Raw genomic sequence first — 27,182 nt, 5'->3', positions numbered from 1 at the left:
TTGCAGTATAATATTCTGACAAGTATGCTGCTGCAGTTATACATTGCAGTATAATATTCTGACAAGTATGCTGCTGCAGTTATATATTGCAGTATAATATTCTGACAAGTATGCTGCTGCAGTTATACATTGCAGTATAATATTCTGACAAGTATGCTGCTGCAGTTATACATTGCAGTATAATATTCTGACAAGTATGCTGCTGCAGTTATACATTGTAGTATAATATTCTGACAAGTATTCTGCTGCAGTTATACATTGCAGTATAATATTCTGACAAGTATTCTGCTGCAGTTATACATTGCAGTATAATATTCTGACAAGTATTCTGCTGCAGTTATACATTGCAGTATAATATTCTGACAAGTATGCTGCTGCAGTTATACATTGCAGTATAATATTCTGACAAGTATGCTGCTGCAGTTATACATTGTAGTATAATATTCTGACAAGTATGCTGCTGCAGTTATACATTGCAGTATAATATTCTGACAAGTATGCTGCTGCAGTTATACATTGCAGTATAATATTCTGACAAGTATGCTGCTGCAGTTATACATTGCAGTATAATATTCTGACAAGTATGCTGCTGCAGTTATACATTGCAGTATAATATTCTGACAAGAATTCTGCTGCAGTTATACATTACAGTATAATATTCTGACAAGTATGCTGCTGCAGTTATACATTGCCGTATAATATTCTGACAAGTATGCTGCTGCAGTTATACATTGCAGTGTAATATTCTGACAAGTATGCTGCTGCAGTTATACATTGCAGTGTAATATTCTGACAAGTATGCTGCTGCAGCTAAACATTGCAGTATAATATTCTGACAAGTATGCTGCTGCAGTTATACATTGCAGTATAAGATTCTGACAAGTATGCTGCTGCAGTTATACATTGCAGTATGATATTCTGACAAGTATGCTGCTGCAGTTATACATTGCAGTATAATATTCTGACAAGTGTGCTGCAGTTATACATTGCAGTGTAATATTCTGACAAGTATGCTGCTGCAGTTACACATTGCAGTATAGTATTCTGACAAGTGTGCTGCAGCAGTTATACATTGCAGTATAATATTCTGACAAGTATGCTGCTGCAGTTACACATTGCAGTATAATATTCTGACAAGTATGCTGCTGCAGTTATACATTGCAGTATGATATTCTGACAAGTATTCTGCTGTAGTTATACATTGCAGTATAATATTCTGACAAGTATGCTGCTGCAGTTATACATTGCAGTGTAATATTCTGACAAGTATGCTGCTGCAGTTATACATTGCAGTGTAATATTCTGACAAGTATGCTGCTGCAGTTATACATTGCAGTATAATATTCTGACAAGTATGCTGCTGCAGTTATACATTGCAGTATAATATTCTGACAAGTATGCTGCTGCAATTATACATTGTAGTGTAATATTCTGACAAGTATGCTGCTGCAGTTATACATTGCAGTATAATATTCTGACAAGTATGCTGCTGCAGTTATACATTGCAGTGTAATATTCTGACAAGTATGCTGCTGCAGTTATACATTGCAGTATAATATTCTGACAAGTATGCTGCAGTTATACATTGCAGTATAATATTCTGACAAGTATGCTGCTGCAGTTATACATTGCAGTGTATTATTCTGACAAGTATGCCGCTGCAGTTATACATTGTAGTGTAATATTCTGACAAGTATACTGCTGCAGTTATACATTGCAGTGTATTATTCTGACAAGTATGCCGCTGCAGTTATACATTGTAGTGTAATATTCTGAAAAGTATACTGCTGCAGTTATACATTGCAGTGTATTATTCTGACAAGTATGCCGCTGCAGTTATACATTGTAGTGTAATATTCTGACAAGTATACTGCTGCAGTTATACATTGCAGTGTATTATTCTGACAAGTATTCTGCTGCAGTTATACATTGCAGTATAATATTCTGACAAGTATACTGCTGCAGTTATACATTGCAGTATAATATTCTGACAAGTATGCTGCTGCAGTTATACATTGCAGTATAATATTCTGACAAGTATGCTTCTGCAGTTACACATTGCCGTATAATATTCTGACAAGTATGCTGCTGCCGTTATACATTGCAGTATAATATTCTGACAAGTATGCTGCTGCAGTTATACATTGCAGTGTGATATTCTGACAAGTATGCTGCTGCAGTTATACATTGCAGTATAATATTCTGACAAGTATGCTGCTGCAGTTATACATTGCAGTGTAATATTCTGACAAGTATGCTGCTGCAGTTATACATTACAGTATAATATTCTGACAAGTATGCTGCTGCAGTTATACATTGCAGTATGATATTCTGACAAGTATGCCGCTGCAGTTATACATTACAGTATAATATTCTGACAAGTATGCTGCTGCAGTTATACATTGCAGTATGATATTCTGACAAGTATACTGCTGCAGTTATACATTGCAGTATAATATTCTGACAAGTATGCTGCTGCAGTTATACATTGCAGTATAATATTCTGACAAGTATGCTGCTGCAGTTATACATTGCAGTATAATATTCTGACAAGTATGCTGCTGCAGTTATACATTACAGTATAATATTCTGACAAGTATGCTGCTGCAGTTATACATTGCAGTATAATATTCTGACAAGTATGCTGCTGCAGTTATACATTGCAGTATAATATCCTGACAAGTATGCTGCTGCAGTTATACATTGCAGTATGATATTCTGACAAGTATGCTGCTGCAGTTATACAATGTAGCTAGCGATGGGCGAATCAATTCTAATGAAGTGAATTAGTTTAGAATTTCAAGAAAACTTCGGTTCAACACGAATCGAAAGTTTACGGTGATTTGTGGGAACAAATTTTTTCCCCCTCTATTAGCAAAATGGTTGCGGGCACAATGGGGGTCATTTACTAAGGTCCCGAATCGTGTTTTTACATCGGGTTACACAAATTTTTCCGCTTTGCTCCGATTTTCCCTGAATTGCCCCGGGATTGTGGCGGACGCGATCGAATTGTGGCATATCGGTGCCGTCATTCATATGACGTAAATCGGGGGGCGTGGCTGTCGGAAAACCCTTCAGATTCGGAGAAACCACTGTATTTTTTTTTTAAAATGTGTCACTTTCCTGCACCCGGCCTGGCTTGGTGAACTTCAGTGAAGCAGCGACACCTGGTGGACAACAGGCGCACTGCCTTAGTGAGTCGCCGGAAGACCCGAATCCTGCACAGAGAATGTGCCGCTGGATCGAGACAGGAACACCCTCGATCACATGTGCAGACCTGTAAGCCAATCAGTGACCGGAAGGCTTATGTGATGTCACAGTCCTATAAAAACAGGCGGCCAAGGTGTCAGTTTTTGGGGTTTTTGGCCTCATGCTGCTGCCGCCACACTCTGTCATTATGCCACTCTGTGGCCTACGATGTGGCTGCCAGCTCCAGAATTTGTCATTGTGCCACTCTGCAGCCTACTCATGCTGCTGCCAACTGAAACACCCTGTGATTTCCATAATGCTGTTTTCACCCTCCACTGCTCTATGACGTTGCCACTATGTTTGATTTTCCCCTTCATTTCATCTGTCAGAAGGATGAAAAGCTTCAGGATTGAGCCAAAAGCAGGAGTGGATACAGAACACACAGGACATGCAAGTATCACATTTATTGCTCATCTCTGTTCTTGATCCACTCCTGTTTGATTTTGGCTTTAGCAATACTGATGGATTATTGACCGATTGAAAGCGGACACTAACGGATGAAATGAAAGGGCAAAATGATCAGTGACGTCAATGCAGAATTACTGCAGACATCCTCTGTACTCATTAGGGGGGTTTCTACATTTATCATGTAACAGAACAATGTCAAGGGTGGTCCCGCGACCCATATCACGGGTTGCGGGCTCACCTGTGCTCCTCTGCCCCCACCAGTGCAGAGCACCTTACCCATCCCTGACTCCTAAGGCGTGGATGCGCCGGCTTCTCTAAATTTAAAGGGCCAACGCGCCATTAATTGGGGCTGGTCAATTTCACAAATTCTATTTAAGCCTGCCTCTTCCTGCAAACCCTGCCGGATCTTTGTGCTTCACCGCCTTAGAAAAAGCTCCCTAGCGATTATCCTGTGTTCCTGTGTCTCCTGCGTTCCTGTGTCTCCGGCGTTACTGCTCCTGTGTTTCCCTGCTCCTGAGTTCCTGTGTCCTATGTTCCCGTTCCCATCTGCTTCGACCTCCCGGACTGGACTTGATGTTGCATCTCTGCCACCTGCCCTGACCTTGTACATGACCTGACCTTGAGACTGTCTCCTGCTAAGGTACCTCAGCCTCACCTGCCACCTCGGGCTAGTTGCACTTGTGGAACGACCTGGTGGTATCCTGCCACAGCAATGCCAACCCGCTTTGCGGCGGGCTCTGGTGAAAACCTGGTGCCACTTAGGCTCCGGTCCAGGTGTTGGCTAGTACCACCTTCCGCGGTGATCCAGTGGATTCACGCATCCTGAATCCTGACAAACAGGTTCTGTCGTAATCTATGGAATCATCTGATGTCAGTGTATAAAGAGTGCACTCTGTGATGTTATAGTGGGATCTTGGCCCTCAGCTCTGTCCTTTCGAGCTGGCACAGACGTTACCTTGTCAGGCTGTGTTCCCGCTTCGCTTATTTGGGGAAGTTGGCCTATGTAAGTGCACATGGAAGTGAAGAGTGACGACTCTAAGAGCAGCGGCTGTCATGTGCATGTCATACTAAAACACAGCATTATTTGTAGACCAAAAAACGTTCCCTATGCATATTTAAGCATGGCACAACGTTCTACAACACCCTACAGGCTCTCTGCAGCCAGGAAATACGTGATTCATCATGATTCGATTCGGGTCGAAACTAATTTTGATAGAAAATTGGGCGAACTTGGCGAATCGAATTTGTGATAATCTCTAGTGGTGAGGGAATACAAGAGAACAAATAGGAAAGTGGTGAGTGACTACAAGAGAACAGACAAACTTTACAGAATCTCTCACCACAGACAAAGTAACTAGAAAGTAAAGATATTTTAACAGAACAAAGCCAGGGTGAAGCTGCAGATACAGCAATACCTAGCAAATACTGAATGATAGAACCAGCCTTACATGGAGCCCAGCCACTCCTGATAATATAAATTACCATAGCTGAGACATAAAAACCCCAGCAGGTAATGCAGAAACACCAGCAAGGCCACATAGCCCAGCACAAATCCTGTCAGTATCCCCTCTTCTCCTTCTCCTCCTGTGCCCTATAGAAGCCCACTCTGTGTGCAATAAACTAGAATCTCTTCCTTTATAAGTCCTTTAACCTGCTGGCCATCAGTGAAACCAGCAGGATGGATCCGGCAGGATGACTCTGCCTCCCTTGCGGCTTTGTCTTATGGCGGTTTACACTTTTCTCACTGTTCCAGACCTGAGAATAGGCAGGGAGGAGGGGAAGGCACTTTCCAGGTCATTCCTCCTGTCCCTTCTCTCACTTTCCCATCTTTTGAGGCCCACATCCTGAGACTTTTCCGCCCAGTCTCTCGTCGTGTGGCTATAGTATACCGTCCTCCTGGCTCACCCTATCAGTTCCTTGACCACTTTGCCTCTTGGCTCACTCACTTTCTATCCTGTAAGATGATGGGAGACTTTACCATCCCTGTTAACACTCCCATTTCCCCTCCGGCCTCTCAGGTCTTAGCACTAACTACTTCTCTCGGTCTCTCACAACTCTGCGATTCCCCCAATCATAATGAGGGAAACATCCTCGATTTGGTCTTCTCCGACTTTCTTCAACATCTGATTTTACCAATTCCTCCTTTCCACTTTCGGACCATAATCTCCTTTCTTTTACTTTCAATAATCCTTCACCTTCTCAGAATCCATCCACCCATCGCTCATACCGGAACCCACGTGCAATAGATACTCACCAACTCACAGACACCTTACAGCCTGCACTGTCCCCATCTCTCACCTGTCCTCCCCTACTAACCACTATAATCACAGCGTCAGAAGCCCTAGAGGAGATGGCACGCCTTTACACCCTCCTACCACCCCTCCCATGGCCTTCCTGAGCCCCGTGTCACTGGTCATAGGATGTCACTCTCTCCCATCGTCATCCTACTCCTCATCCTGCTTTTCTTTATTATCATTCTCTTTGTGATTATCCCCATCAACTTTCTCTTGATCACCCACTGTCACCTCCTCTTTATAATTATCTTCCTCTTCCTGTTGGAGTGGGGTACTGTGGATCCACTAGAAGTTCTTATACAATGGGTCCCTCATCCTCTTCCTCCATTTTATTGCCATCATCATCTTCATCACAATACTCGTCCTCATCTTTCTCCTATCTTCTTCCTCCTCTTCATCCTCCTCCTCATTCTTCTCTTTTCCTCCTCCACAGATCTTCTTCTTCGCTCTCTGCTTCTCTTACTTCACCAAGGCGTTCTCGGGGAGTTACATGAAGAGCTCCATCACGCAGATTGAGCGACGCTTCGACCTTTCCTCTTCTACGGTTGGGTTTGTGGATGCAAGCTTTGAATATGGTGAATATGACTTCCTCTCATTATGTTTGTGTTTTTTTTTTTAATAAATTTTTAACCCTATGTTCTGCACACAGGAAACCTTATGGTCATCGTCTTTGTCAGTTACTTTGGGGCGAAGCTTCACAGACCGCGGATTATCGCCGCCGGCTGCTTTGTGATGGCGTTAGGCAGTTTCCTTTCGGCCATGCCGCACTTCTTCATGGGGCCGTATGTACCGCACCATCGCACTACGTAATATCCTGACCACGTCCCCAGTGTGGTCCTCACCAAATGATTGTCTATTCACAGTTATAAATATGAAACAGTGAGGTCACATGTTGCTCTGCACAACAATCTAACAGGCTCCGCCGACAGCATCTCTCCATGTCTGGCCAACAGGACACTGACCGAGGACATCAGACCGGGTAAGAAAATGGTGCAAGGGAAAACCAACATCACCAGCAGATGGTGTAGTGAATAGCGACAGCTACATGAGACTCTTGTGTTTTTAGCAGAGTGCATAAAGGAGACAAGCTCACACATGTGGGTTTACGTCATGGTCGGGAATATGCTACGAGGAATCGGAGAGACGCCCATTATTCCTCTTGGGGTCTCCTACATCGATGACTTTTCTGACCCAGAGAATACTCCCATCTACATAGGTAACGATGATGTTATAGATCAGTAGATGTCAGGAGTGGGAAGAGCCCAGGGTTGGACATTCCTACTTCTCAATCATAGGACCTCCCCCGAGGAGCTGGTGTTATGTAGGAGGTTCCTTATGAGACGGTTGTTGGGTTTTTTGCTGCTCTCCATCCCATCATAATTAGGCTTTACCCCTCTGTTCCCTTCTCCCCAGCTTGTCTGCACACTGTGGCGATGTTTGGACCAATATTCAGCTTTATGCTCAGTTCATATTTTGCAAAACTTTATGTGGATATTGGATCTGTGAATCTGGGTAAGTAAATAAATGTCACAAGGCGAGGATGTCATATACAATCGTCAGGGGAGGGAGAGGCTTCTGGACATCCCACTGCCTTACCCATCATTCTCCAGTCCCATGACCTCGATGTCTCTCTCCTGTAGACACTGTGACTATTACACCACAAGACACCCGTTGGGTGGGCGCCTGGTGGCTCGGATTTTTGGTGTCTGGAGCCCTTGCATTGGTTTCGGGGATCCCATTCTGCTTTCTGCCTAAGAGTATTAAGAGGAAGGAGACTCAGCCGTCCCATGAGGAACAGAAGCTGGAGACATCACAGGAGAAGCACCACAACAAAGCTTCAGTGAAAGGTGAGATTATCCTGTAAATCTATTTTCTAATATAACAACAATGACAACAAAAATATGAAATAATAGAAACACAATAATCCCCCCCTCCATATTATATACATTGGGTCACATTTATTACAGTCTGCACCAGACTTCTGTCTGACTTTGCCCTGAAAAGAACGTGCACTGCAGCAGTGTTTGTGTCGTGGCTGCTCTGCGCCCGATGTGCCACAATATTCGGCACATAGAGGGGCGCCTCCTGTTGCACCGTGCACCAATTGTGTCAAATGCTTTATGTTAATGGTGCACCAACAAAATGGTGACACTTGCCGAGTAGAGCAGGGGGCGCCAGATCAATGAAGAACCTCATCAGTTTTGGTGAATCTTCCCTACTCTGCACATTTCACAGGAAAACTGATGAAGACGAGGAGGATGCTAAATCCCCTTCCAACCGTGACACCGGCATAACTTCTGGAAGGAGCTGCCACTGCTGGGGGCACAACAGGGCCAGATCTCACAGCAGTTCCCCCACCCAAAGCCAACCCCTCACTAACAGCAACACATCCCAACACAGCAGAACCTCCCGCCAAAACATCCACACTAGTCACAGTGATATCTCTGGTCACCTCAGCTTCTCCACTCACAGCCCCCCCCCCCCCAATACTCAACAGCTTCTGCACTCACAGCCCCCCCCACCATACTCAACAGCTTCTCCACTCACAGCCCCCCCCATACTCAACAGATTCTCCACTTACAGCCCCCCCATACTCAACAGCTTCTCCACTCACAGCCCCCCCCATACTCAACAGCTTCTCCACTCACAGCAACCCCATACTCAACAGCTTCTCCACTCACAGCCCCCCCATACTCAACAGCTTCTCCACTCACAGCCCCCCCATACTCAGCAGCTTCTCCACTCTCAGCACCCCCCATACTCAACAGCTTCTTCACTCACAGCCCCCCCAATACGCAACAGCTTCTGCACTCACAGCCCCCCCATACTCAACAGCTTCTCCACTCACAGCCCCCCCATACTCAACAGCTTCTCCACTCACAGCCCCCCCATACTCAACAGCTTCTCCACTCACAGCCCCCCCATACTCAGCAGCTTCTCCACTCTCAGCACCCCCCATACTCAACAGCTTCTTCACTCACAGCCCCCCCAATACGCAACAGCTTCTGCACTCACAGCCCCCCCATACTCAACAGCTTCTCCACTCACAGCCCCCCCCCATACTCAACAGGTTCTCCACTTATAGCCTCCTCCCCATACTCAACAGCTTCTCCACTCTCAGCACCCCCCATACTCAACAGCTTCCCCACTCACAGCCCCCCCATACTCAACAGCTTCTCCACTCTCAGCACCCCCCATACTCAACAGCTTCTCCACTCACAGACCCCCCCATACTCAACATCTTATCCACTCACAGCTCCCTCACCATACTCAACAGCTTCTCCACTCACAGCTCCCTCACCATACTCAACAGTTTCTCCACTCACAGCACCCCGATACTCAACAGCTTCTCCACTCTCAGTGCCTCCATACTCAAGTTTCTCCACTCACAGCCCCCCCCAATACTCAACAGCTTCTGCACTCACAGCCCCCCCATACTCAACAGCTTCTCCACTCAAAGCAACAACATCACCTGCATTTTCTTCATCTGATAATATCCAAGCTGGAAAAGCTTTTTGAGTCTGGTCGGCAAATGTCCTCCAGACAGAAAACAAAGACACATAGAAAATAATCACAGAGCGCAGTGCTCTTATAGTATTGTAAGACAATTAGCAATTAGCAGTAGGTAGGACTCTCACCTTGCTGTGTGTTTTAACAATGTGGATGGCAGCCGACGTCCTCCTATCAGCGAATCCCGTTCCAGATGCGGGATAGAAGGTCGCAGGACACTAGTGACCCCACAGAAGGGAAAGGAGATTCCCGGCTCTCGGCAAGTGAAAGCAATACTCAAATAGTTGATTTATTGATAAAAAACTGCAACACGTTTCACCTCAGCAACTGAGCCTTCATCAGGCATCGGAGCCGAAACGCATTGCCATTTTTTATGAATAAATCATCTATTTGAGTTCTGCATCCGCTTCTCAAGGACGTCTTTGAGCGTTGGGAATCTCCTTTACTAGTTTCCTTATAATAATGAGACTACAGTTTTTGCATGAGTAATGCCCCAACCAAAACATCACTCAGGGTGCGTTCACATGATGCGTTGCGTCACGTTTTTTGATGCATTCCAGAGGCTTCAGCCCTGAACACATTCTAAAGTAACATTGCGGTTTAGCAAATTCAATAGAAATGCAATGTGACCTCAGCGTGTGATCCATGTTGGAATGCGTCAAAAAACGCAGTGCATTGTGTGAATGCGCCCTTACACTTGCTGGACCAACAATAGCCATGGACTGCAGGACAGCCTCAGCATCTTTGGGCATAGCCACCTCCACAGGACCAATGCCACCCTCAGGGGTACTCCGGGCCTGCAGAGACTGTCTACAGGTGACTGCAACCCCAGATCTGTTATTGTACTCTGTTTCTTTAGTTGACATTGAGAATCAGAACCGCCACCAGCACCAGGATCCCCCCTCCCCTTGGGGAGCAGGCCACAGTCCCAGTGGAGCGCCCCCCACCGGGCGACACATGGTGGAGATGCTTTCCTTGCTCCATCTCCACTACTTCAAGAAGGAGACCTGCACCTCGCCACCTGGCTCTGTAATCTCCCTGTTCCTTTGTGCAGGGTCCACTGCAGACCTCGGGCAGGACTTGTACAGTGAGCTGACCCGGCGGCCTCAGGGGGCACTAACAGCAGGTATCTTACCGCTTCTTGCTACTTTGGCCTAGTCTACTCCAGAAGAAAAGTTCTCCATGCGCACTGGGGACTCGAGCAGCCGGATCTGTGCCATGAGCGCCCCTCCCTGGCTGCCGGTGTCACTGTCCTCCCCCGAGCGAGGTGTTACTGCTGGCTGTCCTGCAGGGAGCCCACTGCATGAGGCCTGCTAATCTTCCTGCAGGCCGCCAGGTGTGTCCTGCTGCTCATCATCATCATCATCCTCCTCCACCTGGCTCGCAGGCTGCAACCCCATCAGCCTTTGCTCTCGTTATCAGCCTTTGATTTCTCGTCCAGCCATGTCTCCGAAGCTTCATCATTTACCAATTTTTCCATAAAAGGCCACTTTTTTCTCTGATGACATTTCTCCGCTGCTCCAGCTGCTTGTTTTCGCCCTTTATTCCTTGTATTTCAGCCAGGACATCCACCCTTTGTCTCTTTTGGACCACACCAGCCCTGGCACAGGTGTATTGCAGTTCCTGATGGTTTTTCTAGCTTCTTTGTACTCATGGACGTGGCTTATGAGTTGGGGGTAATGAGTGTTCAGGGGCTCCCATAACCTTAGCAGAGCCTAGCTTTTCCCTGCAAGGCTAGACTCACCTTTGAGAGCACTCTACTGTCCCTGCAAGGACCACTCTCAGCCTGTTTCACTTGACCTATATGTACGCCTAAAGCGTTTCGGCTTCACCGAGATTACATGGTGGGGGAGAGCAACATCTCACCCCTGAGTCCTCCACTGCACTGGCTACCAGTTACTCTTGCCCCCCTTTGGCCTAGTCCGGGTGCTGGTCCTGGTGGCTGAAAACCCAGGCAGGTGGAGATGGATCTTGCTTGGAGAACAGAGCAGCCGGTCATTACCCTGGACCTGCAGCTGGAGACACAATGGAGGAGCAACCCAATGGAAGATGATCCTCTCAGAGTCCTCATCTCTGTGTCTGTACTGATACACCATCTTAACATATGGGGGGCAAGGGGAGATGGGTGAGAAATAACGAGAATATCGTAGGAAGGGGGCGTGGCTATCCTGATGACTCTCCCCTCCCCCGCAGGCTTCTTCCTCGCCATGAAGTCTCTGGCCGGTAATCGCCTTTACGTCATATTGATGATCACCAACCTCCTGCAGATGAACGCCATTGTGGGATTCATAACTTACAAACCCAAGTACATGGAGCAGCAGTACGGCCAGACCGTCGCCAGGTCCAACTTCCTCACCGGTGAGTGGTCAATGCAGGTCACATGACCCTTAGGATTGGCTAATAATCATAATAACAAATATATATGTACAGTATATAGCGGCATTGTATTCGTTTTACAACTAGACAGTGACCTCCCCTCATGCCCCCATGCTCTCCCCTCTTCATTCATTGACCTCCCCTCATGTCCACCAAGTTCTCCCCTCTTCATTCAGTGACCTCTCCTCATGTCCTCCATGTTCTCCCACTCTTCATTCAGTGACCTCCCCTCATGTCCCCCATGTTCTCCCCTCTTCATTCAGTGAACTCCCCTCTGCCCCCAAATTTACTTGGACTCCAGATGATATTTCCAAATGAAGACCCCGGAATAGAACTTTAGCCAGATTGGATCAGGACATCTGTATTGTCAATTAAAAGATCATGTTGCCTAGCATCTAAGTCTAGAGAGCTGGTCTATGACATGTTCCTCTTAATACTTTGTAGGAGACATGACCTACCTCTAATCCCTTATTGTTGTCTGATCTGACCGCAGGAGTTCTCAGTCTGGATTGAAATCTCAAAACTCATTAAAACCCTAAACTAGACCTTCAAACTCCTCCAGTCCTCAGACCAGACCTTCAAACTCCTCCAGTCCTCAGACCAGACCTTCAAACTCCTCCAGTCCTCAGACCAGACCTTCAAACTCATTCAGTCCTCAGACCAGACAGTCAAACTCATCCAGTCCTCAGACCAGACCTTCAAACTCCTCCAGTCCTCAGACCAGACCTTTAAACTCATCCAGTCCTCAGACCAGACCTTTAAACTCATCCAGTCCTCAGACCAGACCTTCAAACTCATCCAGTCCTCAGACCAGACCTTCAAACTCCTCCAGTCCTCAGACCAGACCGTCAAACTCATCCAGTCCTCAGACCAGACCTTCAAACTCCTCCAGTCCTCAGACCAGACCTTTAAACTCATCCAGTCCTCAGACCAGACCTTTAAACTCATCCAGTCCTCAGACCAGACCTTCAAACTCATCCAGTCCTCAGACCAGACCTTCAAACTCATCCAGTCCTCAGACCAGACCTTCAAACTCATCCAGTCCTCAGACCAGACCTTTAAACTCATCCAGTCCTCAGACCAGACCTTCAAACTCATCCAGTCCTCAGACCAGACCTTCAAACTCATCCAGTCCTCAGACCAGACCTTCAAACTCATCCAGTCCTCAGACCAGACCTTCAAACTCATCCAGTCCTCAAACCTTCAAACTCATCCAGTCCTCAGACCTTCAAACTCATCCAGTCCTCAGACCAGACTTTCAAACTCATCCAGTCCTCAGACCAGACCTTCAAACTCATCCAGTCCTCAGACCAGACCTTCAAACTCATCCAGTCCTCAAACCTTCAAACTCATCCAGTCCTCAGACCAGACCGTCAAACTCATCCAGTCCTCAGACCAGACCTTTAAGCTCATCCAGTCCTCAGACCAGACCTTCAAACTCATCCAGTCCTCAGACCAGACCTTCAAACTCATCCAGTCCTCAGACCAGACCTTCAAACTCATCCAGTCCTCAGACCAGACCTTTAAACTCATCCAGTCCTCAGACCAGACCTTTAAACTCATCCAGTCCTCAGACCAGACCTTCAAACTCATCCAGTCCTCAGACCAGACCTTCAAACTCATCCAGTCCTCAGACCAGACCTTCAAACTCATCCAGTCCTCAAACCTTCAAACTCATCCAGTCCTCAGACCAGACTTTCAAACTCATCCAGTCCTCAGACCAGACCTTCAAACTCATCCAGTCCTCAGACCAGACCTTCAAACTCATCCAGTCCTCAGACCTTCAAACTCATCCAGTCCTCAGACCTTCAAACTCATCCAGTCCTCAGACCTTCAAACTCATCCAGTCCTCAGACCAGACCTTTAAACTCATCCAGTCCTCAGACCAGACCTTCAAACTCATCCAGTCCTCAGACCAGACCTTCAAACTCATCCAGTCCTCAGACCAGACCTTCAAACTCATCCAGTCCTCAAACCTTCAAACTCATCCAGTCCTCAGACCTTCAAACTCATCCAGTCCTCAGACCAGACTTTCAAACTCATCCAGTCCTCAGACCAGACCTTCAAACTCATCCAGTCCTCAGACCAGACCTTCAAACTCATCCAGTCCTCAAACCTTCAAACTCATCCAGTCCTCAGACCTTCAAACTCATCCAGTCCTCAGACCTTCAAACTCATCCAGTCCTCAGACCTTCAAACTCATCCAGTCCTCAGACCTTCAAACTCATCCAGTCCTCAGACCAGACCTTCAAGCTCATCCAGTCCTCAGACCAGACCTTCAAACTCATCCAGTCCGCAGACCAGACCTTCAAACTCATCCAGAAATCAGACCAGACCTTCAAACTCATCCAGTCCTCAGACCAGACCTTCAAACTCATCCAGTCCTCAGACCAGACCTTCAAACTCATCCAGTCCTCAGACCAGACCATCAAACTCATCCAGTCCTCAGACCAGACCTTAAAACTCATCCAGTCCTCAGACCAGACCTTCAAACTCATCCAGTCCTCAGACCAGACCTTCAAACTCATCCAGTCCTCAAACCTTCAAACTCATCCAGTCCTCAGACCAGACTTTCAAACTCATCCAGTCCTCAGACCAGACCTTCAAACTCATCCAGTCCTCAGACCAGACCTTCAAACTCATCCAGTCCTCAGACCTTCAAACTCATCCAGTCCTCAGACCTTCAAACTCATCCAGTCCTCAGACCTTCAAACTCATCCAGTCCTCAGACCAGACCTTTAAACTCATCCAGTCCTCAGACCAGACCTTCAAACTCATCCAGTCCTCAGACCAGACCTTCAAACTCATCCAGTCCTCAGACCAGACCTTCAAACTCATCCAGTCCTCAAACCTTCAAACTCATCCAGTCCTCAGACCTTCAAACTCATCCAGTCCTCAGACCAGACTTTCAAACTCATCCAGTCCTCAGACCAGACCTTCAAACTCATCCAGTCCTCAGACCAGACCTTCAAACTCATCCAGTCCTCAAACCTTCAAACTCATCCAGTCCTCAGACCTTCAAACTCATCCAGTCCTCAGACCTTCAAACTCATCCAGTCCTCAGACCTTCAAACTCATCCAGTCCTCAGACCTTCAAACTCATCCAGTCCTCAGACCAGACCTTCAAGCTCATCCAGTCCTCAGACCAGACCTTCAAACTCATCCAGTCCGCAGACCAGACCTTCAAACTCATCCAGAAATCAGACCAGACCTTCAAACTCATCCAGTCCTCAGACCAGACCTTCAAACTCATCCAGTCCTCAGACCAGACCTTCAAACTCATCCAGTCCTCAGACCAGACCATCAAACTCATCCAGTCCTCAGACCAGACCTTAAAACTCATCCAGTCCTCAGACCAGACCTTCAAACTCATCCAGTCCTCAGACCAGACCTTCAAACTCATCCAGTCCTCAGACCAGAACCCTAAAATCAATCAGACCTCAGACCAGACCCATAAACTCATTTAGACCTCACAAATGACCTCTACAGTCATTAAATCTCCAGACAAGACTTGTAAACCCATCAGAGCCCAAGACTAGACCCAATGACCATTCAGACCCCAGGCAAAGATTTGGAAACCCAATCCAACCCCTGACTGTATCTCTGAAATAACTAAATCCCTAGGCCTGATAATAAACTCATGGATATCCTAGATTAAGCCAGTAAACTAATACAACCTCTGACCAGACCACTAAAGTGTTTCAGATCCGAGACCAGACCCTAAATATATGTACAGGGTTTGGACTCTGTTTTTCCAAAAAGGCTTTAAAAGTTATGCAAATAATCCTAAGGGGCTCAAGACTCCACAGGTTTAATTGAGCCCAGAGCCCCTCGGCCTCATTTACATTATTTTTAAAGCCTTTTTTGTGGAAAAACAAGGGCATTAGAGGATAAAAGAAGAGCGTGTCCTGCCACAGGGAGCACCCACCAGCATCTCAGTGCTTATTTTACAAACCTTCATCCTAGTGGTAAATAGGGCTTTAATGAGCTTTAAATGGTGTGGAAATTACATTTCAGGGATACTAGAATGTTAAAGGAGAGGACAACCCCTTTAAGCACTAATGATACTATGTGCAGGAGCTTCGTCACTCCCGGCATCTGCTCTGGGGATGTTGCTGGGGGGTCTCCTGGTGAAGAGGTACAAGATGGGGCTGCTATCGGCCTCTCAGTTGGTCTTCGTTTCCTCCTTTGTGGCCTTCATCATGTCTCTGCCCGTCTTCATGTTGGGCTGTGAGAACGGTGATGTGGCGGGGATCACAGTGTCTTATAACGGGTGAGTCCTGGGGTTATTATATACATGGGGGAGGGGCAGATAATGAGGGGTCACTGAGCTGTAATATTCTATCACAGGAGCAAAGTGGAGACGTGGGGAAAGCAGCAGCTCCTCTCCTCCTGTAACGACGACTGCAGCTGCTCCTCCCAGCAGTGGGATCCCGTGTGCGGAGCCAATAACATCACCTACGTGTCCGCGTGTCTGGCCGGCTGCAAGTCCTCCAAAGGATCCGGAAAGCACATAGTGAGTGCGAGGGGGAGAACAGATAAAAAATAATGGGACACTTCTCTGTACTGTCTATCCCCCTCGCCCTGCTCTTCTATCCTGCAACACGGGGACACTTCTCTGTACTGTCTCTCCCCCTCTCCATGCTCATCTATCCTGCTAAATAATGACACTTTTCAGTACTGGCTCTCCCCCTCTCCCTGCTCTTCTATTCTTCTACACGGGGGAAACTTCTCTGTACTGTCTCTCCCCCTCTCCTCGCTCTTCTATTCTTCTACACTGGGAAACTTCTATGTACTGTTTCTCCCCCTCTCCCTTTTCTTCTTTCCTGATACACGGGAAACTTCTCTGTACTGTCTCTCCCCCATCTCCCTGCTCTTCTATTCTTCTACATGGGACACTTCTCTGTACCGTTTCTCCCCCTCTCCCTGCTCTTCTATCCTGATACACAGAGAAATCTCTCTGAACTGTCTCCCCCTCTCCATGCTCTTCTATCCTGCTAAATGATGACACTGCTCAGTACTGGCTCTCCCCCATCTCCGTGCTCTTCTATTCTTCTACACGGGGAAACTTCTCTGTACTGTTTCTCCCCCTTTTCTTCTTTCCTGATACACGGGACACTTCTCTGTACTGTCTCTCCCCCATCTTTCTGCTCTTCTATTCCTCTACACAGGACACTTCTCTGTACTATTTTTCCCCCTCTCCCTGCTTTTTTATCCAGCTACATGACGACACTTCTCTGTACTGTCTCTCCCACATCTTCCTGCTTTTCTATTCTTCTACATGGGGCACTTCTCTATACTGTCTCTCCCCTCTTAGTGCCCTTATATCCTGCTAAACAGGGACACATCTCTGTACTGTGTCTCCCCCTCCCCCTGTTCATCTTTTCTGCTACAGAAGGACACTTCTATGTACTGCCTGCCTTCAATTTCCCTGCTCTTCTATCAAGCTACACAATATAATTCTCTGTATTTTCTCTCCTTGCGCTTCTATCCTGCTACACGAGAAACTCCTCTTTACTGTCTTTTCGCATCTCCCTGATCTTGTTTTCTGCTAAATGGGACACTTCTCTGTACTGTCTTTCTCCCTACCACTGCTCCTCTATTGTTCTACAACAGAAACTTCTCTGTACTGTTTCTCCCCTTCTCCCTGCTCTTCTATCTTGATACACGGGCGACTTCTCTGTACTGTCTCTTTCCCTCTCCCTGCTCTTCTATCCTGTTACACAAGGACACTTCTCTGTACTGTTTCTTCCCATCTCCCTGCTCTTCTATCCTCCTGCACAGGACACTTCACTGTACTGTCTCTCCCGCTCTTCTATCCTCATACACGTGGACACTTCTCTGTACTGTCTTTCCCTCTCCCTGCTCTTCTATTCTGCTACACGAGGACACTTCTCAGTACGGTCTCTCCCTCTCCCTGGTATTCTCTTCTGCTGCACAAGGACACTTATCTGTACTTTCTCTCCTCTATCTCCCTACTTTTCTATTCTTCTACACAGGACACTTCTCTGAACTGTTTCTCCCCCTCTCCCTGCTCTTCTATCCTGATACACGAGGACGCTTCTCTGTACTGTCTCTCCCCCATCTCCCTGCTCTTCTATTGTTCTAAATAGGACACTTCTCTGTACTGTCTCTCCCACTCTCCCTACTTTTCTATTATTCTACACAGGACATTTCTCTGCACTGTTTCTCCCCCTCTCCCTGCTCTTCTATCCTGATACACGGGGACACTTCTCTGTACTGTCTCTCCCCCATCTCCCTGCTCTTCTATTGTTCTAAATAGGACACTTCTCTGTACTGTCTCTCCCACTCTCCCTACTTTTCTATTATTCTACACAGGACATTTCTCTGTACAGTTTCTCCCCCTCTCCCTGCTCTTCTACCCTAATACACGGGGACACTTCTCTGTACTGTTCCTCTCTCTCTCTTTTATCTTTTATCATGCTACTTCTCTAAACTGTCTCTTCCTGCTCTTCTATTCTTCTTCACGGGACCATTCCCTGTACTGTCTCTCCCACTCTCCCTGCTCTTCTATCCTGATAAACAGGGAAATTTCTCTGTACTGTCTCTCCTTCTCTATTTGTTCTTCTATCCTGCTATACGGGACACTTCTCTGTACTGTCTCTCCCCCTCTCATGGCTCTTCTATCCTGATACATAGGGACATTTCTCTGTACTGTCTCTCCTTCTCTACCTGCTCTTCTATCCTGCTACACAGGACACTTCTCTGTACTGTCTCTCCCCCATCTCCATGCTCGTCTATTCTTCTGCATGGGACACTTCTCTGTAATGTTTTTCCCCCTCTCCCTGTTCTTCTATCCTGCTACATGGGACACTTCTCTGTACTGTCTTTCCTTCTCCCTGCTCTTCTATCCTTCTACACAGGACACTTCTCTGTACTGTTTTCCCCTTTCTCCCTGCTCATCTATCCTGATACACGGGGAAACTTCTCTGTGTTTTCTCTCCCCCTTTTCCTGCTCTTCTATCCTGCGACATGGGGAGACTTCTCAGTACTATCTCTCCCACTCTCCCTGCTCTTTCATGCTGATACACTGGGACATTTCTCTGTACTGGTTCTCCTTCTCTACCTGCGTGCTCTTCCATCCGGATACACGGGACACTTCTCTGTACTGTCTCTCCCCTTCTCCCTGCTCCTCTATCCTGATACATGGGGACACTTCTCTGTACTTTCTCTCCCCCATCTCGATGATCTTCTATTCTTCTACGTGGGACACTTTTCTGTACTGTCTCTCTTCTCTCCCTGCTCTATTTTCCTGATACACGGGGACACTTCTCTGTACTGTCTTTCCCTCTCCCTGCTCCTCTATCCTGCTACACGAGGATACTTCTCTGTACTGTCTCTCCCCCATCTCCCTGCTCTTCTATTCCTCTACATGGGACACTTCTCTGTACGGTCTCTCCCCCTCTCCCTGCTTTTCTATCTTGATCCACAGGACACTTTTCTGTACTGTCTTTCCCTCTCCATGCTCTTCTATCCTGAAACACAAGGACACTTCTCTGCACTGTCTCTCTGCTATCTTCCTACTCTTCTATTCTACTACACAGGGACACTTCTCTGTACTGTTTTCCCCTTTCTCCCTGCTCATCTATCCGGATACATGGGGAAACTTCTCTGTGCTTTCTCTCCCCCTTTTCCTGCTCTTCTATCCTGTGACATGGGGACACTTCTCTGTACTATATCTCCCACTCTCCCTGCTCTTCCATCCTGATGCACAGGGACATTTCTCAGTAATGGTTCTCCCCCTCTCCCTGCTCTTCTATCCTGATACATCGGGAACTTCTCTGTAATGTCTCTCCCCCTCTCCCTGCTCTTCTATCCTGCTATACAGGACACTTCTCTGTACTATCTCTCCCCCTCTCCCTGCTCATCTATCCTGCTACATGGAGACACTTTCTGTACTTTCTCTCCCCCATCTCGAAGCTCTTCTATTCTTCTACGTGGGACACATTTCTGAACTATCTCTCCCCTCTCCCTGCTCTTTATTCCTGATACACGAGGACACTTCTCTGTACTGTCTCTCCACCTCTCCCTACTTTTCTATTCTTCTACACAGGACATTTCTCTGTATGGTTTGTCTCCCTCTCCCTACTTTTCTAAACTTCTACACGAGGACAATTCTCTGTAGGTCTCTCCTCCATATCCCTGCTTTTCTATCCTGATACACAGGACACGTCTCTATACCATCCTTCTCTCTCTCTCCCTGCTCTTCTATCCTGCTACATGGGGACACTTCTCTGTACTGTCTCTCCCCCTCCCTGCTCTTCTATCCTACTACACAGGGACACTTCTCTGTACTGTTTTTCCCTTTCTCCCTGCTCATCTATCCTGATACATGGGGAAACTTCTCTAGGCTTTCTCTCCCCCTTTTCCTGCGCTTCTATCCTGCGACATTGGGACTCTTCTCTGTACTATCTCTCCCACTCTCCCTGCTCTTGGATCCTGATACATGGTGACATTTCTCTGTACTGTCTCTCCTTCTCTACCTGCTCTTCTATCCTGATAAACGGGGACACTTCTCTGTAGTGTCTCTCCCCCTCTTCCCCTGCTCTTCTATCCTGCTACTTGGGGACACTTCTCTGTACTTTCTCTCCCTTCTCCCTGCTCTTCTATACTGCTACACAGGGACACTTCTCTGTACTGTCTCTCCCCTCCCCCTGCTCTTCTATCCTGATACACGGGACACTTCTCTGTACTGTCTCTCCACCTCTCCCTGCTCTTCTATCCTGCTACACAGGACACTTCTCTGTACTGTCTCTCCCACTTCCCCTGCTATTCTATCCTGCTTCATGGGACACTTCTCTGTACTGTCTCTCCCCCTCTCCCTGCTCTTCTATCCTGCTACACAGGACACTTCTCTGTACTGTCTCTCCCCCTCTCCCTGCTCTTCTATCCTGCTACACAGGACACTTCTCTGTACTGTCTCTCCCACTTCCCCTGCTATTCTATCCTGCTACACAGGACACTTCTCTGTACTGTCTCTCCCCTCTCCCTGCTCTTCTATCCTGCTACACAGGACACTTCTCTGTACTGTCTCCCCCTCTCCCTGCTCTTCTATCCTGCTACATGGGACACTTCTCTGTACTGTCTCTCCTCTCCCTGCTTTTCTATACTGCTACACAGGATACTTCTCTGTACTGTCTCTCCCCTCTCCCTGCTCTTCTATCCTGCTACAATAATCAGTGAGTTGTGTAATAATCAGTGTCTTGTACATTATAATCAGTGATGTCTCTGGGTTATTACAGGTTTATCAGAGCTGCTCCTGCATTGAGTCCATGGGTGTCCCTTCAGTAAATTCCTCCGTGGTCCTCGGCTCGTGTCCTCGCAGTGAAAGTTGTGACACAATGTTTATAATCTACGTCGTTGTTCAAGGAATTATTATTTTTACATATTCCGGCGGAATTACTCCGGCCTATGTCATACTCCTGTGGTGAGTTCTCGCAGGTTTCAGACTTTTCTTCCAACTTCATCTATATTAATTTAGTTAAGGGAGCAGAACTATCTGTATATACAGGGAGAAACCAGGGAACAGTACTATCTGTATATACAGGGAGATACTAGGAGGCAGTACTATCTGTATATACAGGGAGATACTAGGAGGCAGTACTATCTGTATATACATGTGCATTATATATAGGGATATACCAGGGAGCAGTACTATCTGTATATACAGGGAGATACTAGGGAGAAGTACTATCTGTATATACAGGGATATACTAGGGAGCAGTACTATCTGTATATACAGGGAGATACTAGGGAGAAGTACTATCTGTATATACAGGGATATACTAGGGAGCAGTACTATCTGTATATACAGGGAGATACTAGGGAGCAGTACTATCTGTATATACTGGGAGATACTAGGAGGCAGCACTATCTGTATATACAGGGAGATACTAGGAGGCAGTACTATCTGTCTAGACATCCCGGGGAGCTTGCAGTGGTAGTTGGAGGCTAATACCTGCTGATCTGTAGGTCGTCCTTTGTGTAGCTGTGATGGATGATTGTCGTTGCCTCTTTATACCTCTGCAGGTGCCTCCCTTCAGAGCTGAAATCCCTGGGGGTTGGGGTCTACATGTTACTCATCAGGACATTAGGTGAGTGGACATCTTGGTGGTAACGTGTGTCGCCTTGCAGGAAGTCCTAGTGTCATCTAATCCTGTGTCCTCTTCTTCTACAGCCGGAATCCCATCTCCTATTTACTTTGGGGCTCTCATCGATAGAACCTGCCTGAAGTGGGGGACCACACCATGCGGAGGGCGGGGGGCTTGTCGCATGTATGACAACCACTCCTACAGGTAACGAGGCATAAAGCTCACCAAAATCAGGCTCAGCCGGGGCTGTGACACAATGGATCATGTCCCTCCTTCCTCTCCTGCAGGAACACCTTCCAGGGACTCATCAATGGGCTCTGGGCCTCGTCCTTCATCTTCTTCCTCTGCTTTATATCTATGGTGAAGAAGAAGTATCCAGCGAAGAAAGGGAACGAGGCCAATAGACTGATGCACCCCAAAGATTGTGGGAAAGGGGCAAATGATGCCTCTGAAATATAGGAACAGTCTTAGATTTAATGACCCCCAACCCAAGATCAACCCAAGATCATAAGTCCTAGGAGAAGATGTGGGACGCAACAACCAGTTACGCAAACCAACTGATGGGTTTGTAGTGTTATCAGCCACAAAGACCTTCCCAACCAAACTCTTCTCCTACACACATATCACAAGGAGAAGGACCCCGGGAGAGACCCCTGTGCTCCTCCCCCTCTGATATCTGTCCTTCAGCCAACTGACCGATCCTCATTCCTATTCTTCATATATAACATGACTTGTGGTGGTTGGAAGGACCATCCAAGTCCCTGGATCTTGGCCAACTGGGCGGTCACTGGCCAACTACCATCCTGCTGTCCTGTCATTGCTTCTGATTTTACAGCCACCAAGTCTGTGCCTCCTCGTAGATTGGCCATTCCCCTCTGTACCTTAAAAAGAGGCACCACCAAACGCCTGCCTCACCAATAGCCTAAAGTCTGTGTGTTGTGTGTGCTGCTCATTCCTCTAGTCGGGTAGTCAATGTCTCACCACCTTACTCATTTCTCTCTCTTGCACAATATGGTGGCAGGGGGATGATTATACTGCTCTTCCACACATGCAGGCCCGGTATGAGAGGAACTTCATCCATGGTCCAGAAGGATGATCCTGACTTGTATTGTCCTCCTGGGTGCTCAGCAGTTCTGCCCGTTCCACTGTCCTTCTCTTATCATCAACTTTTCAGGTCGCTGGTTTCTTGCCATTTATCATCTGCCTCTTCTCTTATATACTGTTAGTTATACGTGACCATCCCAACCCAATATTGTGCAAATACATCAAGCAAAAGAGCAGCACTCACCAGAGGGTATCTCCCAATTCCTTAGCTCTTCTTACTCATGACTCGGTGGCCAGGATGTGGGCATGGTCGGTGCACTGCTACATTTGCTTTACTCGATATGAAGAAGCTTAGTGTCCTAAGACACCAGGAGACAGGGTCCTGAAGTCTTCCAACAGGCATCCAACATGGTCATTACTCTAGACTGGAGGGAAACATAGCCCCTTATGTGAACCAACTGTTTGGGCCCTTTAATAAATTATCCGTAACACAAATGTGTAACTTATATAAATGTCTTCTTGCTGGGTGGAAAATTAGGTTAAAGTTCTATTTTTAATATATTAACTAGAGATGAGCGAGCACTAAAATGCTCGGGTACTCGTTATTCGAGACAAACTTTTCCCGATGCTCGAGTGCTCGTCTCGAATAACGAGCCCCATTGAAGTCAATGGGAGACTCAAGCATTTTTCAAGGGGACCAAGGCTCTGCACAGGGAAGCTTGGCCAAACACCTGGGAACCTCAGAAAAGGATGGAAACACCACGGAAATGGACAGGAAACAGCAGGGGCAGCATGCATGGATGCCTCTGAGGCTGCTTAATCGCACCATTATGCCAAAATTATGGGCAACAGCATGGCCATGACAGAGTGACAGAATGAGGCTAGATAGCATCTAAAACATCCAATAATTGACCCTGACACTATAGGGGACGGCATGCAGAGGCAGCGGCAGCAGCGGCAGGCTAGAGAGTGGCATGGCGACATACCCTAAATGGACTCAGGCTTCACCAAAGGAGGTGAAATGATTTCCTATGTGAACAAAAGGTTGACGGTATATTTAGTCGATAACACAGCATGGTGGCGACATAGTGACCAAGTTCCATAACGTATCTGGTGAAACACCCGAAAAATGAGCCTGACACAGCTCTTTTGATAAGGGGACGACATGTGGAGGCAGCCATGGAGACGACGTCCATGATTAAGAGCGACAGTATGGGGCATTCATATTGCGCTGCTATGATTGCAACTTCAGGTCTCCAGCATGGCGGCGACAGATGGGCCGAGTTCCACTATGTATCTGGTGAAACACCTGAAAATTCTGCCTGACACAGCTCGTTTGATAAGGGGATGATGTGCTGCATATCCTCTCGTGCTCCAGCGTCTGGGGTATAGAGAGTTGAAATGAGACATTGGTGGACACTGTGGAGGATCGAGGAGGCAAAATGGACAGAAAACAGCAGGGGCAGCATGCATGGATGCCTCTGAGGCTGCCTAATCTTGGGATGGAGCTGGCGGTCCACCGCCAGGCGAGCTTTCGCCTGTCCAAGCCCCTGTCTCTCGGCTCCTCCCCACCCAAAATGGGCCTGGGGGCCAGAAGCGTTTACTTTGTAAAAATTATAATTTTCAAAGCAGGCCGGGTCGTTTGAATATTTCACCTAGGAATAATGGAATAGCATAGTGGTTCTATTTTTAATTGTTTTTACGGAAATGGTTCCATGATTAAGAGCGACAGTATGGGGCATTCATATTGCGCTGCTATGATTGCAACTTCAGGTCTCCAGCATGGCGGCGACAGATGGGCCGAGTTCCACTATGTATCTGGTGAAACACCTGAAAATTCTGCCTGGCACAGCTCGTTTGATAAGGGGACCATGTATGGAGGCAGTGAACTAGTAGTAGATTAAAGGTGCTGCAGTTAAAACTATGTTAGTTGGATCTTGAGATGGAGCTGGCGCTCCGCTGCCAGGCGAGCTTTCGCCAATCCAAGCCCCTGTCTATAGGCTACTTGTAAAGATCTAATAATAGATATTGTCTATTGTTCTGTGTATTGTTAAATGTAATTTGATACAAATAACTACACTTGGTGTCAAAGTGATTATTCCCAAAATACGTCACTCGGTGACACCAGAAGGACTCGATGATACTTATAAAAAGTCTCCTTTATTGGCATCATCCAGGTTGCAGAATACAGGATACAAGATACTTGCGCAGATTATCAGTCACGTGTCCATGTCAGTCAGTGTATCAGTGAGGATATGTTCTGTAATGGCCGGGAGGTTCCATCTCTTCCCGTGGCTCTTCATATATTGTCATACATTACACTTGTTGTCTTTTCTTCTCCATGTGTCGTTCGAGATGTGAGAGCAGTAGTTTCAGTTGTGAGCGTTGTCCAGCTGTTGTAGCCTTGATGTATCAGCCCCGATGTAACAGCCTCTCGGTATCAGCCGCCATGACACTCTCTGTGTGTCATATATATATATGGTCCTAGTAGAGGTGTGTCTTGTAGTGTTGGACGTTCTGTGTCCCTATATATGGTATTCATATATATTTAGGCTTTATGTAATGTACAGTAGCTCATCCCATACACTATATGTCACAGCTCGTGTACAGCTCGTGTACAGCTCGTGTATCAGTTTAACACTTTATAGTCTACAAGTGAATATTGTGATATATACTTTTTAACATTTCCCCCTCTTGAGGGTGAGCTACATTTGTTCGATCCCTCAAAATACATTTACAATATTCAATCATAAATCATCAGATGATCTTCTTTCTTCTTGTTGAGAAATGTCCATAATAAATACATTTTTCTGATATAAAATTCAATCAGCATTATCACATTACTATAGGAATAAATGTTATGATATACTGTGATCAAAAAGAAATAAGTTGATGGACTATATACTAAGTCTAAACTAGATGAAGCTTCTTCTTGTCATCTTCTCCTGGTCCTCATCCAGTAGAAGGATTGGTTACACAGTCTTTAGTATGTAGACTCCTTATCGTTACTGTTGATAGATTATTATGTGCAGAACCTTTCATTACATTTCCTGGATTGTTATTTTCTTTCAGTATGTAACACAAAAGTCTTAGGAAGTTATAGATGTAAAAGTAAAGTCCTTGTGATGAACATGTGTCACTCCTGATATCTGTGTTATCTCCTTGGAACTGACTTGACTCGAAGTAAATTCTTCTTCTCCTGGGAAGTCATCTGTGCACTTGTCACTGGAACAGCTGTGATAGCATCGCAAGGGTTAACATTAGCATTGATTCCTTCTGAAGCAAGCAAGTATGGGGATGGTTAAAGCGAGACAGCGCCCTCTAAGGTAGACAAGTAGATTTGTTCCCCGTCACCACATCCTAGGCAGAGGATCACCTTAGACTTTCTTGGGTTGAAAACCTTGAAAACCATCACCTGAGTCGCTGCTAAAGACGTCATCCGTGCGTCTGAGGAGACTGTATCTGTAGTCAGAGTATAACAGTCCATAGGGTTATATCAATAATCAGCTTTCAGTAACCCTTTCCTCACAAGCTTTGTCAATAGAATTTCTTTCGGCAGCTTTGACAAAAACAATCCTGATCATAACTCAGTCCAATAATTGTCATCTGGATGTATCACAAGTCCAATATTAGCTGTAATCATTCATCGATAGCACAGTCCATGAGATCCGTCCATCAGGTGTAACATCATCAGGTAATAGCACAGTCCATGAGATACGTCCATCAGGTGTAATCATCAGGTAATAGCACAGTCCATGAGATCCGTCCATCAGGTGGTAACATCATCACCTGCTCGTTGTTACATCTGCACATCAACTCTTTACCTTATGAAGCTCATCACACCTGGAATTGTAGATATCAGTCTCTGATCTATAACAAAGTCTTTTTCCATTGGTTTGGAGACTTGATTGAAGACGATATCTTCTTCCCTAAATCTACACCAAAATTGGTGATAATTCCTAATTTATAGCGATCACAGTGAACCATATCATTCATTATGTCTATAATATTAATGTAACTGAATGTCATTAATATTGCTTTATATTATCAGATATCATTATTAATATTATATTAATTAATCATATATCAATAAATAACCAGATATCACATTGCAATTGAAAAAAGTTTAGGAAATATTAAATTTCATCCAATTTTTTTGGAACTTGTGGATTATTCATTAAACTTAAGA

General features: G+C 46.3%; 1 protein-coding gene across 1 annotated transcript in view; it reads left to right on the top strand.

Annotated features, from left to right (window-relative positions):
* LOC140125883 (solute carrier organic anion transporter family member 1C1-like) overlaps nt 1-27,182 on the top strand; it is a 65,707-nt gene that overhangs the window by 27,211 nt on the left and 11,314 nt on the right. The window contains exons 3-14 of the mRNA XM_072144764.1: nt 6,385-6,526; nt 6,601-6,733; nt 6,815-6,930; nt 7,021-7,167; nt 7,365-7,463; nt 7,592-7,798; nt 11,655-11,819; nt 15,915-16,110; nt 16,188-16,353; nt 21,101-21,285; nt 21,888-21,952; nt 22,036-22,153. Of these exons, the coding sequence (XP_072000865.1) occupies nt 6,385-6,526; nt 6,601-6,733; nt 6,815-6,930; nt 7,021-7,167; nt 7,365-7,463; nt 7,592-7,798; nt 11,655-11,819; nt 15,915-16,110; nt 16,188-16,353; nt 21,101-21,285; nt 21,888-21,952; nt 22,036-22,153 (1,739 nt within the window). The remainder of the gene's footprint in view (nt 1-6,384; nt 6,527-6,600; nt 6,734-6,814; nt 6,931-7,020; nt 7,168-7,364; nt 7,464-7,591; nt 7,799-11,654; nt 11,820-15,914; nt 16,111-16,187; nt 16,354-21,100; nt 21,286-21,887; nt 21,953-22,035; nt 22,154-27,182) is intronic.

Source organism: Engystomops pustulosus, chromosome 4 (assembly GCF_040894005.1).
Source record: "Engystomops pustulosus chromosome 4, aEngPut4.maternal, whole genome shotgun sequence".
Classification (NCBI taxonomy): Eukaryota; Metazoa; Chordata; class Amphibia; order Anura; family Leptodactylidae; genus Engystomops; species Engystomops pustulosus.
Note: the sequence above shows the minus strand (reverse complement) of the source record. Positions and strands in the feature narration are given on the sequence as shown.